Consider the following 20,729-nt stretch of genomic DNA (forward strand, 5'->3'; position numbering starts at 1 on the left):
TGATTGGTGGCTAGGGCCCGTATGTGTCATTCTGGGTCCTGGCCTTTTGCCCAATCGCCTCAGCATTCCGCTCCCTGCCAGGACTGGCCCCTGGTCACCCACTGGCCGTGTTGTCTCACAGTCCTGCACTTATTTTATTGGCAGGTGATCACTCTTTACCAAGGGATCTCTGCCAGGCATTTAACTGTTGCTCGCAACAGACTCCCTGGACCGTCCCTCTGTGGAACTCATAGCCCTTACCCCCTTCCCATTCCCTTCTCTCTCACTTGCACGCTCCGAATGTTCACAAGGCCTAATAGGACGCCCTCTTTCCTGTTCATTACTTTTATTCTATTTGCCTTTTTTGTTCCCATGTGCCCACCCTGTTTGCCCTGCGGGCGCTTTGACACAATTTCTTGATGTATAAGCGCCTTACAAATGCACAATAAATACCTGAAATGCATTGTTGATTCACCAGCAAACTCCTTTGGAGAAGTCCTTATAATGGTACATGTGACACGTGCACAGATTTAAAAAAAAAATGTACTGTATGCAAACCTTTTACTCGTGTGAGGATGTACTTGAGGGGAACAAACCTGCCTGAAGTTGTCTGCCTGGCTCGGGTCATGACACCGGAACCCCAAAAGCACACCATTACCAGAAACCATTGTATTTTGTAATACTGTGCGAAAAACATCATTGACTGTTATGAACATCGAAAACCAATCCTAATCCCTTTTAACACATGCATTGTTTTTAATTATTTTACAGCTGTTGTCGGCCTGCTGTACCCTTGTATTGACAGCCATCTTGGAGAACCACACAAATTCAAAAGAGAATGGGCCAGTGTAATGCGCTGCATCGCCGTTTTTGTTGGAATTAACCATGCGAGTGCTGTATCCTTCAATTAGCTGTGAATTTATTTAAAAGTGAATACGTTCTAAGGTTCTAAATTAAAGTACATGGTTTATTTTTGAAACTATCTGGTTCTGACCCCTACACTGGTACTGACCCCTACAATTGAACAGCCTGTTGCAGGGTTCGTCACCCAGCTGGTGGGAGCTACCGCTGCGTACCCTGGTTCAAGTACCCTGCAATTCTAACTACCACATGAGATGCACATTAGGTATGATCCATTATATTTAATTGTGTCCTAATTCTTTTTTATTTACATTCCGAAACATTCAAAGTTAATATCACATATGCATGTTTGTAAGGCACCAACTGGTCTAGGGAGCCAAATGTAGCTCCTGTTAACTGTTGATTTCAATCTAACTAGGCTCTCCTAGGGTAGAAACAGGAGCTAAGTAGCTCCGAGCAATTTCGAACCCTGCTGTTGGCATGTCTTAAACGTCAACCCACCCGTCATTAAGATGTCTTATTTCAAAGCACTTCTTTGAATGGAATCATTACAATATAATGCAGTACTAACATCAGGCAGAAAAGAGAACACTGTTCCTGCTATCAAACTACTACACTGGATCAGTTGCATGGCTATGAACAAAATAAAATGGTGTAGGGTCGCTTAGCCACTAAACTTCTAGATTCGGACTAGTGACTAAATTATTGACCTGTAAATGATTTCTTATCCCCGGCTTTGTCACTTGCTCAAAAAATCGTGTGATTGAGTAAATCACTTGGCCGCCATGTTTTTAAAATTGGAACAATGCAACGAGAATCGTAAAGTCGTAAGAAAACGACTGTGCAGTGTATCCGGGTACGCCTTCATGCTCCCTATGGCATGTACCATTATTCGCTTTCACATTGCATTCTTTTTTGAAAAATCTGTTCTCAACTGAACACCACACACTATACTGTTCATTGTACAGCACCTGTTTTTTTACGATACTACTTCTATGACAGCTGCTATCTGTACAGGACTTATGTGGCTTGTTGACGTCCACAATATATCAACTGCCCTAGAAGAATATATTTGCAGACTAATTGAATTAAGTCAAAACTACACAATGTACATTACACCTTTTTGTCTCTGTCCGCCATCCTTACTGTTGTATAATGTTTGGCAATGATCTAAAAAAATGCATCCCTAAATTCAGATAACGCTCTGTGCGTTCCTAGAATGGCATTTTAATTCCTTATTGCATTTTGTACTTGCACGTTATTTAACTCGCACATCGCAGGTGATTTAAGGTCGAAGGAAACGGGGGATATCGGCATGGTTGTCATCTCTGTCCTGCTATTAATTTGGGGGATCCTAAATGATAATGCAGTATTGTAGACTTAGCTTGGTCTTTTTACATTCAGCTTTTTACATCGGCACCATTATGTTTTTTTCTCTATGAAATATACCCAAGTGTCGGGTTTAGGCTTTGCTAACTGCTGCCTTCACTCAATATAAATGAAGTGTATCACAATTGTATTTCATACAGCAAAAGATTGAAAGAAAATACTTGTGCATTTAGTATCTTTGTTTACAATTGCAGTCCCTATCTGGGAAGAAACCTACTTTCCCCTTTCTGTGCAGCGTGCACTTTGGTTGAACCCCAGGTCCAGGGAAAGACATGCGCTGAGGGATGCTGGATTGTTAAATAATAATGGTCGTTTTATTGGCTAATGATGACTTTGTAGCACTTGTCCTGGACATATATAAATGTACACTTCTACTGCCATATTACCACACTGGTAATGGCTAAACTGAGAAACACACTTGCCAAGACTTGAACATTTCATCAGTAATCCCATCTGTGATGGACAGAGGAACATATTGTGACGCCCATCTTCCCTACATTAGCAATACATTCCAATAACCTTAACATCCATAGCTGATAAAATAGCAATGGTAGCACAGACGTCCTCCTTGTGCGCCGTGGTCTAAACAGTACTGTTATAGAGTGAGTTGCTTCATATAAAGTGCACCCACAAGACACGTTTTGATTGAATAACCAGAAACATAATTGGTTTACCCTTTGCCTATGATGCAGATGGCTAAGTTGGAGGACGTTTGTTCAGCTTGTGGGACATTTGAAGTATTGAATAATTTCTGAGCCCATAATTGTTGTAAGCTTAAGGGTCTGCCTAGCACAAAGCAGTTTGTGATTTACTCTCTTGTCCTAATGGTGGTTGGGATCCTACCTTTTCCACTACATATATAGTTCATGTAGCCAGAATTCTTCTACTCCAAGCCCCTCTCCCTTCACACTGCATCATTTTTCAAGTTAATGATTCAATGTTGTTTGCCAAATGGGCTTCACCTGTCCTCACCATCTTGTACACATTACCTAGGGTAAGATCCAGCACTCAGCTCTCAAACATGAGGCCACTCGTAGAAGTGTATGTTTTGTCAGCCCCTGCTGTATCAGATCAAAACCAACATTTAATGCCCCTGTTTAATTTCTACCTTGATGCCGACTGAAATATATTGTAGCCTTATCTTTCATGACCATGGTTTCCAGGTAAGTTCTTAGACATGTGTGCCCCACTAAACGGGGTTGGCTGTGGTCTCTGTAACCGAGGAAGTGTTGCTGCACTTGTGTGCGGGTCTTGGCCATCATCAAAAGGCACCATGTGGGTATGGGATAGCAACCATTATTCTTGTATCTACTTTTGCTGGACTGCTTTTATAAATGTACAAACTCAGAAAGAATGCTTAAGCATTCCTAATTACCTCCGAGTCAGGCGAACCATGTTGTAGTTTAAGCATTCCTAATCATTGAAATGGCTCTAGTTCTGCATATAAACTGTCCCTCTGTCCAACACCTTGTTTCTTACTTTGGTTATCTTCACTTAACCCAATGAACAACCGGTTTAGTTACTGATACATTCGGATCTATGTGATTACTGCGACCCCAAGAGGTCAGCCGGCCGAAAATGCTGACTTTCATTTTTCCATTATCAACCCTCATTACGCCACATACATATTCAGGGGGCGGGGGAGACCCCCCATACCTGTATTATATCCCATTACACACCCACCCCCCATATATATATATATAAATGTGGTGTAAGGGGGGGGTTGAAAAAAAGTCAGAATTTTCGTCAGTCGGAATGCATGGGGGCGACATTTTGGTATATTTCCATACATTCTCTGTGTGTAAACTGTGTATACTTATACAATTGTTACAGTATGAATTTTAGCCTGGAAGCATAAGTGTCGTCCATTTTTGCCCACCTTCTACTTCGTCAACCCTCCACCCAATAGGTTGTGTCCAGGTATGTCGGTTCAAAGCATGCAACCAGAATCATTTTCAACATTAATCAAGAACTTGAAAAATGTCATTTTTCACAATTAAGTTGTTTCCTTAATTCTACAATAATTAGAAACTGGATTTCGCAAACAATGTGCAGCTATCACTAACTTTGGCAGCACTCTCTTTGGGCCTTTGGTGGACGTTTGACCGTTCAAGAAGTGGTCTTGGACTTGGCATTACAATAGCCTTTCTTGCCACACTGATCACTCAGTTTTTGGTGTACAATGGAGTTTACCAGTAAGTACATTTTCCAATCCGTAGGTCAAAGACTTTTTTTACTTTTAATTTCACTTTTTTTTTGTACTTGTGATTTTTGTATTGATTTTCCGAATGTTAAAGACCTTTGTACAAAGGTACATCTTATTTGTGAAACTGTTATTTGTTAAACGGTTAAGTACTGCCATAACTTCTCAAAACCGTGTCCCTTTCTGACCTGGATGCTGCATACTTTTAAAAATACATTTGTTTTTTCTTTTCCATTTATTATCCGGAGAGATCATTATAAAATAATAGGGCTCCGGCTGGTCTGTCATTTTTTTCTTTATGATCAACAGCGTGGTGGCCATTTCCAGGTATTTGGAAAAGAAGTGATCATGAGCCAGAAGCAGTTTTTAGTTTGCATCTGCAAACTGAACATGCATGGCTATGTATGGCTGTAGCAAATTATCATCCATGTTGGAATGAAGACTTTCCAAGCCTAACCAATGGTGGCTGCTCTATAGTGAAGCACCTAACAACACATTTTTTTTTAAAAAAATCATTATCATTTATCCCAATATAAAATTGAGTTGCAGCATCTAAGACACACACACATTGCCTCCATCACAGAACAGCACATACACAAACTCACCACACTACCCACCCAGAGCACTGCATACTCTAGTGCTAAACTCACACACCACTTCCAGCACTGCACAAACACTGCCCCTGCGCTGTACATTGTGCCCCCCGGGACTACACTGTTCACGATCGCCACCCAGCACTTTATGCTCTCCCACACTAAAGCAGAACACAGCAGCACACTCTGCATACACCCTCTAGCATTGCAGACACTCAGACTCAAACACAAATTCATGGCCCTAAGTTCAGTACTACAACACACACACCCACACAACACACACACCATGAATCCTCTGTATATTCCTAATCATAATCAACATATACAAACCTAAAACAATTTCAGAAATATTGTTCTAGAATTTCCTTCTGCAAAACAGGCCTTATGAATACACTTTGCTAAAGCAAATTCCCCATCATGAAATTCAGTTGGCTTACAGAATGCTTTATCAGAATCAGAAATTAAATACCATACTTATTTAAACATTGTTTAAAGGATTCCCCGGCAAATATTGTCAGTGTGCCAAAGAGATACCCTGTGGCCATAGCGAAGGGCGCATAGGCTACTATTCAATGATGACTGCTAATCATCATTTGCTTTGTTTTGGATGCCTCCCTCTCTTTTCTCTTGGTGTCCTTTTCAGTAGACTCAGAGGGCACTCCATAGAGCTGGCATGCCAATCGCATAGCCAGCTCTTTAACATGTTTAATCTAGATTAAAGATGTTCTTTCTAGGCACTTCGTTGTAACCAATGGTTCATCCCTTAAATCCACTAATAGTTGGTTTGCCCAAAGGCGAACCTAGTTAAGTAAAGGTTTAAGATTTGCTTTGTCTTTTATACTTATTACATCAAGTTCATGATGCATGGCAACAGTAGGAGCACATTTTGGGAGGCATAAACCTTTCTTAAGAAAATATTATTGGTGCATATCCCATTCGGAGTCATGGAGCCACCCCACAACTCTGCACCATATAAGGCTGCAGCAACGGGCTGCACTTATAAATTAATAAAGTTGTTTTTTTTATCTGTTGACTATCGAATATCCCAAAACATAGTCTTTGAACAAGCTTGCATTAGAGCAGCTTTACTTTTTTCTGCATGTTCATCCCCTTTTTTTCTGCCCTATTAGAGCATAGGCCAGTATAATGGAGAAGCTTTACTTCTTAAATCTCAGCCTCTGCAAAGTTCAAATTACAAACCACATTTTTCGCAGGAGCGCAGACCAACTTATTTTTTGTTCAATCTCCATCGCTTTATTGCAACGAATCTTCTAAAATGTACCAAACTATTAACTGAGGCTCATTGAAGACTTGGCGACAAGGACAGCATTGTCTCCATAAAGAAGAATGTCAAGCTTCTGGCTTCTAAGAGTTGGTGCATCAGCCTGTAATGCAGAGATGCATTCTGCAAGTTTGTTAAACAGTGCTCAAGGAAGGTAAGCAGCCTTGTCATAGAACATTTCCCAATAGAGAAAGGTTTGTTTCCTCCCGCAGGGCATAACATGACCAAGGCCATATTGTTGCTCTATTAATTCACTGTAGCTCTAAGAATCGGTAGTGGAACGTTATACCTAACCAAACATTTCAAGTTCAGCTCGTGGAACACTGTCAAACAGATTCCAAATCAATGAAAGTACATATAAACCTTTCTTTCACTGTGTTTCATATCTATTAGTACATCTAAAAGCTTGATCGACAGTGCTCGGCCTCCTTTGGAAACCAACTTCCTGGGCACCCCGAAGTCCTCTTTCAAGGCTTACAAGTGATTTAGCAACACCTTCCCACATACTTTGTATGGGCTCGTATCAATTAGCAAATGGGTCGGTAACTTCTTGCGTCTCCTCTACCTCCCTTTTGGTTCTGGTGAATATTTGTGGTGCTTGTGCCACAAAATTGCCACAACCATTGTTACAGAAGAGAGGGAGAGAGAAGGGAGATTCTGAACTGAGAATATCTGGTTGCCATAGCAGCCGGCAATGCCATGGCATGGACATGCCAACTCACTAGTTTGTTTCCAAACTCGTCCACCGTACTAAACAACGAGGAGTTCCCTAACACTATTTGCTCCAATTAGCAGCTTTGTAAGAAGCAAGTCTGTACTAGGCTTTCCACCTCCCTCAGTAATTTGATATTGGGCTATTTCACGTACAATGTATGTGCTACCTTTGGTGGCAGATCTATTTTTTTTTTGTCCTCCTGAGCTGCTGCTCTACCTCCCCACTCACCCACCCCAAGCCCACTCTCTCTACCTCACCCATCCCATTCCTACTCTCACTGCCCCATTCTACACCCATTACATGTGCTGATTGGGTTTTGTTTGGGCTGCTTTTGAAGAGTCCTCCCTAGGCTGCTTTGTTCTTTGTTTTCTGCCCCCAAGCACCACACCAATGGAGCATGGTCGGTGACCAACGTAAACTTCCTTCCTAACAGATAGTATCTCAGAGAATCAATCGCCCACTTTATGGCCAAGCACTCCTTCTCGATCGTGGCATACTTCATCTCATGGGGCAACAGCTTCCTACTAATAAACAAGATGGGCCTTTCCTCTTCTCCTTTGTTCTGGAAGAGAACAGCCCTGAGTCCCGAACCAGATGCGTCCGTGTGTAGATAAAAAGGCATTTGAAAATCCGGACAATGTAGAATAGCCTTATCTGATAGAGCTTTCTTGAGGGTGATGAATGCCTCCTCTGTTTGAACATTTCTCCAATCAGACTTATTTGGAGCATTAGACTTCAAAAGATTTGTCAAAGGTGTCGCTATAGTTGAAAAATGTGGTATAAATCATCAATAGTATCCCACGAAACCAAGAAAGGCCCTAACCTGTCTGGTATCTGATGGAAACTGTAGTTGACGTATGGCCTCTATCTTTTCCTGCTGTGGCCTGATGGTCCCTTGTCCAACAAAATATCCTAAATACTTGGTATATGAATTTGCCAGATTTGTCTTCTTAGGGTTTATGTGTAACCCTTCCTTCTTCAAGGTTCGAAAAATTGCAGACAGATATTTTACATGATGTGACCAACTTTGACTGAATAGCACAATGTCGTCTAAGTATGCACCCACATAGGCCTCATGACCTTTTATCAAGTAATTCATCAGTCTTTGAAAAGTGGCTGGGGCACCATGTAGGCCGAACGGAAGGACAGTAAATTGGAACAAACCACCTGGTGAGGTAAAGGCAGTTTTTTCTTTATCCGAAGGAAACAGGGGTATTTGCCAATATCCTTTTGTTAAATCAATTGTTTATAAAAACTTGGCTTTACCCAGTTGCTCCAGAAGGTCGTCAATCCTGGGCATAGGATAGGCATCAAATTTTGATACTTCATTTAATTTTCTGAAATCCATGCAAAAACGGATACTCCCGTCTGGTTTCGGAACCAAGACCAAAGGAGAACACCAGTCAATATGTGACGGCTCTATTACACCCAAGCGTAGCATCTCCTTGATCTCCTTCTCTACATCTCTCAATCTGGCTTCAGGAATCCTATATGGGCAGATTCTCACCTTCGACCCTGGATTGGTTTGAATGTGATGACATGTCAGAGAAGTCTTCCCTGGTATTGATGAAAAAATACTTGCAAATTGTTCCAGTAACCTAGAAAGTTCTTCCTTCTGAATAGGATCCAATGCCGGGTTTATGTTCAAAGCTTCTTTTCCTATTGGTTTATCCATTGTTGGTAGATACTCTGTAGATGTTTCCTCGATATTAATCCTAGCCACTGGTACTTTTGGTTCTGTCCATTTTTTTAGCAGATTAACATGATACGTCTGAAGAGGAATTTTACTCTCAGGTTGGCGAACCATATAGGTTACAGGACCCAGCACCTCTTCGATTGTATATGGACCCTTCCATGAGGCCAGCATTTTATTTTCGGACGTAGGAAGCAATACAAGGACTTTGTCCCCTACTTGGAAACTTCTTACTCGTGATTTTTGGTTGTAATATTTCTCTTGTCTTCCTACAGCTTGCTGGAGATGTAATTGTGCCACTGACTGAAGTTTTTCCATTCTTGACTTTAACTGAGATGCATATTCGGACAATGCGATCTTTTGGTCCGACTGCTCTTCCCAAGACTCTTTCAATATGTCCAATAGAGTCCTTACTGGTCTTCCAAATAACAGCTCAAACGGTGCAAACCTAGTAGAAGATTGCGGAGTATTCCTTAGTGTCATTGAAATCCATGGTAACACCCTATCCCAATTTCGTTCTCCCGGTTGGATGGTTTTTCTTAGCATCTGCTTAATCGTCTGGTTGTATCTCTCAACCAGACCATCTGTTTGGGGATGATACACTGCAGTCTTAATCTGGGAAATGTGCAAAGTTTCGCATACCTGTTTTAACACCGCTGACATGAAGTTAGTCCCCTTATCTGTGACTATGTCCTTCAGTATGCCCACTCGGGATATGAATGGAACTAGGACATCACATATTTGTTGAGCGGTCGTGAAGCGTAAGGGAAAATCCTCCGGATATCTGGTTGCGTAATCTACAATTACTGGCAAATACTCGTGTCCTCTAGACAACGCTTCTAATGAACCCACGATATCCATTCCAATTAGTTGAAAAGGTTTGATTGGTTTATTTATAGAGCGCTTTGCACCAAAGCGCTGTGCATTGGAACAACAAATACACAGAAATAACAACAAATTAACAGTGTGAGCAAAAAATTACAACTTGAATCATTCCATAAAACAGTGTAAAGAGCAATTACTTGAGGGAGGGAGAAGTGGAGTGGAAGTTGGAGAGTTAAGGGGACCAGGAGAAGGATTGAAAAAGTGTACAATGGAGAGAGAGAGAGTAAAGGGAGAGGGGGGAGAGGAATCGAAGAGGGGAAGTCAGGGGGGTGGATATGAGAGGGCAGGATGGGGCTTCACGGGGGGATGGAGAAGAAGGGATTTAAGGGAGGTGCGAAATGAGGTGAGGGTGGTAGAAGATCGGATTAGGAGGGGTAGAGAGTTCCAGTGCAGAGGGGCAAGAAGATGGAAAGAGCGGAACCGGGAAGAAGCGCAGGGGGAAGGGGGTACAGTGAGAAGGAAGTGGTCAACTGAACGAAGGGAGCAAGGGGGGGTGTAGAAGGAGAGAAGGGAGGAGAGATAAGGAGGAGCAAGACCATGGAGGGATTTGAAAACAAGGCAGAGAAAGTGGCATTTTAGTTGTAGGTGGAAAGGTAGCCAGCCAAGGTGAGAGAGCGAAGAGGAGATAGAATCACGGGGCGTAAGGAGACAAAGGGTACGAATAGCAGAGTGGCAAATAGATTTAAGAGGGGCAAGAAGAGAAGAGGGAAGTCAGCAGAGAAGAGTGGAACAGTAGAAGAGACGGGTAAAGATGAGTGAGGAGACTAGGAGTTTAGTAGCGTGTAAAGTTAGGGAGGGACGGATTTTGCGAATGTTGTAGAGGTGGTATCGGCAGGAGCGGGAGGTGAGTGAGATGTGTTGCGAGAAGTTAAGAGAGGAGTCAAAAAGAATGCCTCGATTGCGAGCATGGGTGGAGATGGGGAGATCAGAAGGAGGAAAATGGATAAAAGGGGGAGGAGAGGAAGGGGGAAGAGTATTAGAGGGGAAGAAAAGGACTTTGGTTTTATCAGTGTTGAGAGAGAGAAAGCAGGAGGACATCCAGTTCTTGATGGCCGTGGGACAAGAGGAGAGCTTAAGATGGATGTCAGGTGTGAAGGAGGAGAAAGAGAGAAAGAGTTGAGTATCATCCGCATAAAAATGATGGGAAATGCCAAAGGAGGAGATAACAGGGGCAATGCGAGAGGTGTAAAGAGAGAAGAGGGCCAAGTACAGAGCCTTGAGGAACACCGTGAGTTAGAGGGAAGGAAGGAGAGGTCTGGCCTCTCCATGAGACTGTAAAGGAACAGGCGGAAAGGTAGGAGGATAGCCATTTTAGAACAGGGCCTTTGAACCCGAAGGAGGAGAGAGTATGGAGCAGGAGCGGGTGATAGACAGTGTCAAAAGCGGCAGAGAGATCAAGGAGGATAAGAATAGAGGATTGCTTAGCGTGACGAGCAGACAGGAGCGAGTTGAGAATGGAGGTGAGAGCAGTTTCAGTGGAATGTTTAGGACGGAAGCCAGATTGAAAAGGAGCAAGGAGAGAGGAAGTAGAGACTAAGGAAGAGAGTTGAGGGTAGGCAAGGCGTTCAAGGATTTTAGAGAGGAAAGGCAGATGAGAAATAGGTCTGTAGTTAGCAGTGAGCAGAGGAAGAATAGGAATAATCGTTGCATGTTTGAAAACAGAGGGAAAGGTAGATGAGGATAGGCAGGAGTTGAAGAAAGTGGTGAGGTAAGGGAGAATAAGAGGGTAGATCTTAGGGATGAGAATAGAGGAGAGAGGGTCAGAGGGGGCGGACGTGGGGTGGGCTTTAGATAAAAGAGAGGAGATATTAGAAGGGGAAACAGATGAGAAGACAGACATGATGGAAGATGAGGGAGAGGGGGTAGGAGGAGAGGAGGAGTCTGAGAGGGAGATACGTTTTTGCCTGAGAGATGATTTTAGAGGAAAAGTAATTGGCAAAGTCAGGGGGAGAAAGTGAGGAATTGGATGAGGGATCAGGAGTCGAAGTAGAGAGAAGAAGGGAAAGAGTTTGAAAGATCCGACGAGGATGGGAGGCTTGAGACTGAAGAAGGTTAGAGTAGTAGGAGGATTTGGCAGTCGCAAGACAAGAATTGTAAAGTGCATGGTAGGAGAAGTAAGAGGTTTGATTAGAGAGCGAGGGAGTTTTGAGCCAAAGTCTCTCAGGTCGCCTGAGAAGACGCTGCATAGAGCGGAGATGGGAAGTAACCCAAGGTTAAGAAGGTTTTTGAGTAGGGCGGAAGAGAGAAAGGGGGTAGAGTTGGTCAAGAGTAGTACTGATAGAAGATGAAAGGGAGGAGAGAGCATCATCGGGAGAGAGTAGTGCAAAGTCTTGGTGAGATGGGAGAGAAGAAGAGCAATTGTGGGAGAAGAGGGTAGGATCGTAATTACGCAAGTCGCGACGTGAGAAGATTGGTGGGGAGGGATCAGTATTAGTGGAGGGTGAGAGAGGAGAGAGTAAGGTATGATCAGAGAGATAAACAGGAAGAGAAGAGACCGGGGAAGAGGGGTAGGAGGAGTTAAAGATGAGGTCAAGAGTTGAACCAGAGAAGTGCGTAGGGGATGAAGGAAGGGGGAGAGGAGGTAGGAATCAAGAATGGAGAGGTTCTAATATCAACGGCATTGGTTGGAGAGGTGCCTTGGGTACAGCTGCTCGATTCTTCTTCTGACACTCGGCACATTGATGACAGAATCGGCTACCTGGCCATAGAGTCCCGGCCAATAGAATCTTGCAAGAATCTTCTGTGTTGTCTTTTCCACGCCGAGGTTACCCTCTCCCACTTGCAGATGTGCTACTTCAAGGACAGGACGATAATACTTGCTGGGTACCAACAACTGTCGGATAGTTTTATTGTCCGGACCAACAGACATGCAATAATATAAACCTTTGTCTGTGATAAAATGTGGTGACTTGCCTGTTGTACCCCAGTGACTGTGACTCTTGCATGTTTCAAAAGGGGGTCGAGTTCCTGAGCCATGCGGAAACTATCTCCTCCTTTGTCTAATCTCCAATCTACAGCTACAGGGTACATATTTCTTTCAAGCCAATGATGTTTTTCAAGTTTCTTCACATTTCTACTCTTCTTCAGTTTACTGGCTTGTCCCATGATTTCTTCATTACAAAAAGGAGCTTCCTCTAACCATTGTTCTTCTACCTTCTTGATGAGTCGAGGAAGATCAGATATATCAGAGCCAATTAATATGGGTTCGGGAAATGCTGGCATTATGGCTGCTCTTACTTTCATTTGTTCCCCCGCCACTTTTATCCTTACATCCTTGAGGGGGAATACTTTAACGTCACCATGCACACAGCGGATAGAAATATTCTCATTAGAAATCTTCACTCCACCTACCAGGTCTAGGATCACTGCTGTCTGCAAGCTTCCTGAATCCAGCATTGCCTTGGTAGGATGACCTTCCACCTCAGCTTCACAGTTATATGGATATGTGGGCTTAGGACTTGGAGAAACTCCCGCCTGGTTGACTTATTTTGCTGGTTCAAGGTTCCCCACATCCATCGGTTCTGGCTTGGTTCTCCTTGGACCTAATCTTGCGAGGTGGCCCCACTCACCACATTCAAAACATTGAGGGCCCCGAGCACTGAGACTAGGTGGTCGGAGAACCTGTGACGTTCCTGCCCCTTCACTGCTAGGGCAACTCCTAGCTCCTTCCCATTCCGATCTCCGGATCATTGAGTTTGGTCAGCGTGAAGAAGAGTTTGGTCGATTTCCTATCCCTGCAGGACTTCCTCCTACTCTGGGAGTGGAGGGGTATACCATCAGCTTTGCCTGTCCGGCCTTTTGATATGCAGAGGCGATATTGACTGCCTCGACCAGGGTGGGTCTATGGTGTTGTCTGACCCACCTCTGCATGGGCAAAGGCAATGCATCCACAAACTGCTCTAGAATCACTTTTTCAGCCATCTCATGAGTCGTTGCGGAAGTACTCTGTAGCCATTTTTCTCCTAACTCCTTTATGCGGTAGAAGAGTTGGCGTGGAGTTTCTTCTGGCGAAAGCTTAGTGTCCCTGAATTTGATCCTATACGCCTCATCGTCGTGGCCGAGGTGCTCCAATACTACTGCTTCATGTCTTGATAGCCAGTATCTCCTGCAGAGTTGGCGGCCTGATAGGCGCTCTGCATCTCCCCGGTCATGAGGGGTGCGATTTAGTGGCACCACCTCTCGACTGGCCATTGGGCGTTTTTAGCAACTCTTTCGAAGTTGATGAAGAAATGAGCGGGATCTTCGTCGGTGGTAAACTTCTGAAGTACTGAGGCTGGCACTGATGTATGATTTCTCACGTTGGTGGCTTCCAACAGTTGTGCCTGCTGAAGTTGTAGAGCCTGCTGAAAGGCCTGTCTGTCCGCCTGGGCCTGCTGACTTTGAAGCTGTAGGGCTTGCTGTAAGAGCTGTTGTCCCTCGCTCAGTGTTTTTATGAGCTCCTCAATTGTGTTTCGCTCTATCGCACCGCTGCCACCAAATGTGATAGAGCATGTGGAAACAGAACTCGCAGCACTCAAACTGGCTTGAACCTTCTTTATTAAAAATTATGAACTATCATGTATATCGATGCAATCAACAGATCTTAACCTTCTTTATCTCGGTAGCTTCTTCAGCTGTCTCTCACCACCCTTGTAATACATACAGTCTTTAGGTTTTGGAGTGGTAGAAGCGCTCTTTTCTTTGTTGTGTCCTTATTATGCACTTTCTGAGAACACACACTTCTCTTAAGAAATCAGAAATGGTCTTAGGCTTATGCCGGTTTTTCTCCTTCTCACCTCACACGGGTTGGTGCTTGCAGGGTTAATGACGTTTACCAACCATCTCGACTCTTAATAGCAATCAGTTGTGTTATGTAGATCATCCCCCTTTAGGCTTTTACTGGACGTCTTTTAGTTTCTCTTTTGTAAGTAAGGACAGTCCCTTTATACATTTCTTTCATCATGAAGACATCATCTCACCTTCATTCGTTATTTCTTTTCGGGGTTAAGTTCCGTTTCGAGTCAGATCCTGGCTCGTCTCCCCTCTGATACGCCTTGCAGTGCAGCGCCACCAGAGCCGCTCCTGTAGCCCCGCCCCTGCAACGGTGGGGGCTGCATGGGAGTTAGGCGTCTCTCCACAGCTGACTCTCCGGCACTGACAGCTGACTCACGAAGCTGCTCCCGTAGCCCCGCCTCTGCAGTGGTGGGGGCCGGCTGGGAGCTCCACGTCTCTCCACAGCTGACTCTTCGGCACTGACAGCTCACTCACGTCCCTCTCTTCGGCTCAAGGGGAGGCCTCCAGTGTTTCGGGCGGACCATAGGTCTGACCTGGAAGGCTTCCTCCTTTTTGTTTTTCTTTTAACAGCGCTGCTAACGGGAAAGCGTCTCGACAACCACTCGACCCTTCTAGCGACATCTTCGGCATCCCACAGCAAACTTCTCCGTTTTCTCGAACAAACTTAGTAACAGCTTCACGAGATGCTCAACAGGAGCGGATCTCGTCTTAACTCTTGGGCCACTTCTCATTAATATGCCCACTCGTAAACTATCTCTTCTTCATAGGGTACGCATTCCTCTTCCCTCCGATCAGCACTCTGTGAAAACCAAAACCAAACATAAAAGTCCAGTATTAAAGAAGAGCACCTTTGTTAAGTCTCAGCTCATTTCTCATTGGTTTACTCTCATGTCATAGAGAGAGAGATCCCTCCCATCCAGTCATTTATGACATCACTCCATCAGTACATACCAGTGAATTCATTATTTAATTGGCTCTGATAAACTTATCCTCCTTTGCTTCATCACAGGCTCGAATGGGGATCTACCGGCTCTGGCACCCGTGAAAGGGCAATTACCGGTTCTGGAATACCCCGGTAATTGCCCATTCATGGGTGCCAGACTTTCTTGCAAGTTTGGAGGTAGCCTTGCCGGTTTTACCGGCAAGGCTACCTCCGACCTTGTAATGAGGCCCGTTGTCTTTGTCACTGTTAGTTTATTTTTTTGTTTAATTTCAAAACTGTTGCATTTATGATAATGGGAGAGTACAACCTTGTGCTTGCTGCAACATTGTTTCGAAATTGATAGTTAATATATTCATATTTCAGCTCTAAGCAAGTGGCGGAATCTCAATTTTCCCTTCGGCAAATGCCAAGTAGCCTTCTCTATCCAGATCTGGATTAATGCATTGTGTTTGTTTGGAGTAAATTGCAGACAGTTGAATATCCTCTTTCTGACCAGAAGTGCCCCCTGAAGTCAATGAAAACAGTCTGCTGCAAGTCATTTATGACTTTAGATTCCTTTGCGGTGGAATGTTAGAAACCATAAATATTTTCCATTGTGTTAGAGGAAAAACAGTACAAATGGTTCGACTTTTTTTTTTTTTTAGGTACACATCGCCAGATTTTATGTACATCAGATCATGGTTGCCATGTATATTTTTCTCAGGAGGTGTGACAGTAGGAAACATAGGACGGCAGCTGGCAATGGTAAGTATCTGTCAAAGGTTATGTTTTAATATTGAAGTCTTGTTAAAATGCTGCATGCCGAGCTTCAAGAAAACTAGAAAGTGGGTGTATGGAGGGGTATTTGTTCATAAATCCCATGATTTATGGAATCCATGTGGCTGACACATGTAGCATACTGCCTTATCTTTTACTTTGGAGCATCTGAAGTGGCAGCAGAAAGAGACAGAACCAGTGTTTTCTTCTGTGTACTGCTAAATATCTTTAAACGTAAAGTAACAGTTTACATGAATAGGGAAGGTCACTGAGAGATTATGGTTATGTTATGCTTGCGACGTTTGTCTGACCTAACAAGATATTTCCAGCATCACTGAGCTCTCACCCTGTGGATGCAAATACGGTACACCGTTCATTCAACACCCTGTTTTTTTTTGTCTGAGTTTTCTGCTGCAAAATGTAGGCTGAAAAATGTAGGCTGAAAAATATGGGGGGGAGGGTAGTGGGTAAGGGCATATAAGGGGAAGGTGTGGTGGGAAGATGGAGAATAATAAAAGGGAAGGGAGTTTTGTGGGTAACCCCTTAAATAAAATAAAAAAGAAATGTGAGTTTGTTCGGCAAAACACTCTGCAAAAACAAATCCGGGGATGAATGACGATAGAACCCCCGAATACATTTTGACATAGTTTGATGCATAAATCATTTTTTAATTAATATGTTTGCTATGCTCGGCTGGGTTGTCCCCTGTGGAAGCAGTATCAATATAGAATCCTGGTCGCTTTGATGCATTTGCCCAACCTCCTATTTTGCTGTGGAATTTTGGACTGTGGATGCACCTTTCTCTTAAATAGCATCATTTCTAGGAGGTCCGGGTTGGGATTTAGTTTGCAAACACTGAGCACTTTGTTCTTTAATCGCTCCCATCATTGTGTAAGTGAATTAACCCTACCAATGTGTGTCCAATTAATTAACTGTTCGGGCTGTATAGAAGGGGAGAATAGTGGCATCGGGGCACAGCATATGTAGGTTCTGTTATTTATTTTCGTATGTTATGTTTTATTCTCATTCAATATTGAAAGGTAGCAGTGTTGAGAAACGTCAAAATCAGACTAATGAAACTACTCGATTTTGAAAAATGCTAATTTAAATATGAATTGGGAAAACTCTAGTATAATATTCAGAATTCCTTTGCCCACCTCGATATAACGCTTTGGGCCTGTTTCATTTAATATTTGCCTGGTTCAAAGTGACTTTGCACTGCCGACACAAACCCGATGCGTGGAACTGTGCAAAGTATTGGCAAAGTCATTTTGTACTGAAAAATGACTATGCTCTGACTTTGCCTGGACTTTGCACTGCAAAAATACACTTTGCACAGTCCATGAATCAGGGTTTGTGTCGCCAGTGCAAAGTCAATTTTCAGCGAGGCAAATTCACTTTGAACCGGGCAACTATTCCATGAATCGGGTCCTTTTTGTGTCTGGAGAGAAGTAAGCATGTGTTTGTGCATCCTGATAGATACCAGTCGACCGCAGTACTAATTTGTTCTTGCTCATCCATAATTCCGATTTGCCCATGCAGAAGTCTTCCATTGCCAGTTTGTAAATAGGAACTTGAAATGTTTTGTAATCTGGAATGTAATGTGATTTTCATATCATTTTAGGGCCTCCCTGAAAAAACGCACAAGGACTGAATAATTTGCACGCAATACTAGAGACTTTGTATCGGTGTCAAAGCAAGAAAGATCAGAAGACAGCTTTGTTCATTTTGATGGAGGATTTTCTTGGACCTTCGTATAGGATCACCTCAATGCTGAGCTGTGGAAGGGAAAATCAATAATACATTTTAAGATAGCCAAATCAGGTTAACTGCTTCGCTTGATCTTTTCTTGGCAACTCATTGCAAACGTATGTGCATCCCGCTGCATACAGGTAGGATTTCCCATTGTACTATGTACAATGTATTGGGGTCCAGTTACAGCCTTCCAAGTATTAGATTTTGTTGTAAGTAACCAAAATAGTTGCCAATGTGAAAGGCCGGGATACATAAGTGTGTTTGCAAACAATCGCTATGTGTGGGTGCTCCTAGGACGGGCAAGAGAGGCTGGAAACATGAGTATACTTTAATAGGAACAGCGTTTATCTAAAAGTTAAAGCAGGGCTCTGTAAAATAAATTTAAAAGGGTGTAAACTATGACAAAAATATGCGAACTGTGACCAGCATTCAAACAACAAACTTTCCTTATATCTGCTTTTTTTTTTTAAAGAAGGTCTTTAGATCATGCATTTCATTGGAACAAAAATGAGATGCCAATACTCTCGAACCTTGATTGTAAGAAAAGTCTGATGTAAGGAATGCAAATTGAAATATTTGAAGTCCCAAATTCATAGTCCACATTTTAGTCATGGACGATGTACTGTTTTGGGAACTAAAACCAATTGTCACCTATTCTGTTACCCAGTCACTAAGTATTACGGTAACTTTGTATTTGGTGGCACCACCATTTACGTAGTCTATTTTTAAAAGTCCTGTTTGAATTTTGCAATCTGTGATTGCCTTGTATAAAGGAGAGTGATTATGTCACTGCATTAAACATGTATTATTTCTAAATGTTATATTGTGAGCACATTGTACACATTTGTTAGTATAGATCACATTTGACCCGAGTAGCAAGTATTGGGTCTTAAACCTCAAAGTGCAATCTACCTGGAAAAAATGATCTGAGCCTTGTGTTCTCCTTTTTGTTTTTGTTTTATTGCCTACAGATGTTGGGGAAGGGTTCTGATTTTAGTTTAATGCTCCATGGAGGAACCGTTCAGCAATAATTTTGTTTTCTTGCAGAGTTGCTATACTGTTTCCACGGCTAGCATTACTTTTCTAAATACTCCAGTTGTGTGATGCGGAAGTAGATGTAATTTTTTTTTTTCTTTTCTGAATTTGCCTTTTGGATTATTCAATGAAATAGTTGTGGTTGCATATCTTGCTGAACAAGTGTGTTTTATTTAATATCAGAGACAATTTGGCTTTCCAGTCACCTCTGTTATGTATTTTCTCTTTTTTGTGAGGAAAACATATTAAAACATGTTTGGCACATCTTTACGAATCCTAGAATCTGTTCATCTGGAACTGTTCCTGACTTTCTTAGGACGCTTCACTATAAACAGAAGTTTGAACAGTTTGCATGATAGATGGTTCAAGGACTCATTGTTTTTCAACCTGATTTACTTTCTAAGCATTTTCTGTATGCTGCTTTGGAAACGTTTGTTTCTGTTAATTTTGAAGGTATGCAAGTCAACTGTTGCCAAAACCTATTGCAAGAATGTGAGCCAAAAAGGTCTGAGTTTCTACATGTTTTGGAAGCAAATTTGCACTGTATGGGGTCAAGCATTTACATGGATTTACATGTTCATAGTCATGCTTTAAATGCTATGCTGAGTTTTCCATTTTCTTTTTTACTTTATTAAATATTGCAGCTGAATTGGCTGTCTGTTTCCTTCATTAAGAAATTGAAGTACTCCTTTCCATTGTGTGGAATGGAAAAAAATCATAAAATATTCTATATGTTGTCATCCACAAAATCATTGCCCCATTTAAAACAAAACAAAAAATACAGCTGATAAATGATGATATACATCTTCAAAGTGTTTTGATGAGGAAGCGCATACATTTCTATTTAATCTGCTACTTTGGAAGTGTCTTGTGCAAGTTAAATTAAAAAAAATATATACTAGCTTTGTTGCTAGTATTCATGGAAAGTTATTCTCTTCAGCCCAAATGGACTGCGTTCTCAATTATAAGTATGCATCTTCAATTATGCACGACGTCCTATAAACCCATTTATTTGGGGTCCAGTTGGTTTTAGTATTATATTTCAGTTGTGTGTTAGTATGGAGACTAACCTGTGCAAATCGACCCATGTATCAGGATAGAAATGTATATCTTGACCTGTAATTAAATAACACAAGTTAAATACAATGTGCTCTGGAAAAAGGTCTCAGAGTTGCATTGAAAATGCCGACAGGGATGTAAAGTCTGAGTGTGCACCCGTTCGGACTCTCGATCCTGAGTCCAGATGCTTTGCTGGGGGGTGGGGGGTGGGTCAGAACCCCTTATGGTGGGCCTTGACTCCAGATATCACTAACTTGCAGTTATCCGAAGGCCTGAGGGATGAGATCATAAAAATATTAGATGAAACATGTATCTAACATGGTCTGGCCTGGCTCAAAGCTTTATACCCCTACCTGGGGTCACCCCATGGGCACTGCTAGTCGTCTGTTGCCTACAGATCCAATTACACTTCGTGTTGATGTCTGTATTTACAATCCTAACAAGACCTCTGATGCCCAAAAGAAGGCTTAAGTGTACATAGAATGAATAGTGGAGATTACCAAGGAAGGGTGAAGAGTTAAATAAGGATTTATCTTGGCTTGCTAATGAAGGAGTTGAAATTATGATTATGAAATTATGAATAGTAAGCTTTGATAATGTATAACACTTATTCTCCTGCATTCCCTGCTGTACTGACAGGGGACCCTGCTCACAAGACCTGTGGCCACTGTAGAGCAGTCATCTATGTCAAGTGAAATCCCTGTGTATAACTAGAGTTGTTGAACACTGACTGTGGTACTGAGGGAGCAAAGTGGCAGGATAACCCTTATCTGATGTTCTGAAATCAAAGAAGCACACCACCAAAGTT

The 20,729-nt window shown here is 42.5% G+C and overlaps 1 protein-coding gene across 1 annotated transcript in view; it reads left to right on the top strand.

The window, feature by feature from the left end:
- Positions 1 to 19,511, top strand: part of INSIG1 (insulin induced gene 1) — a 31,838-nt gene extending 12,327 nt beyond the window's left edge. The window contains exons 3-6 of the mRNA XM_069647942.1: positions 751 to 875; positions 4,258 to 4,424; positions 15,961 to 16,060; positions 17,697 to 19,511. Of these exons, the coding sequence (XP_069504043.1) occupies positions 751 to 875; positions 4,258 to 4,424; positions 15,961 to 16,060; positions 17,697 to 17,726 (422 nt within the window). The 3' untranslated portion in view covers positions 17,727 to 19,511. The remainder of the gene's footprint in view (positions 1 to 750; positions 876 to 4,257; positions 4,425 to 15,960; positions 16,061 to 17,696) is intronic.
- Positions 19,512 to 20,729: the final 1,218 nt, after the last annotated feature.

This window comes from Ambystoma mexicanum, chromosome 2q, assembly GCF_040938575.1.
Source record: "Ambystoma mexicanum isolate Mex_15411 chromosome 2q, UKY_AmexF1_1, whole genome shotgun sequence".
NCBI classification, from domain to species: Eukaryota; Metazoa; Chordata; class Amphibia; order Caudata; family Ambystomatidae; genus Ambystoma; species Ambystoma mexicanum.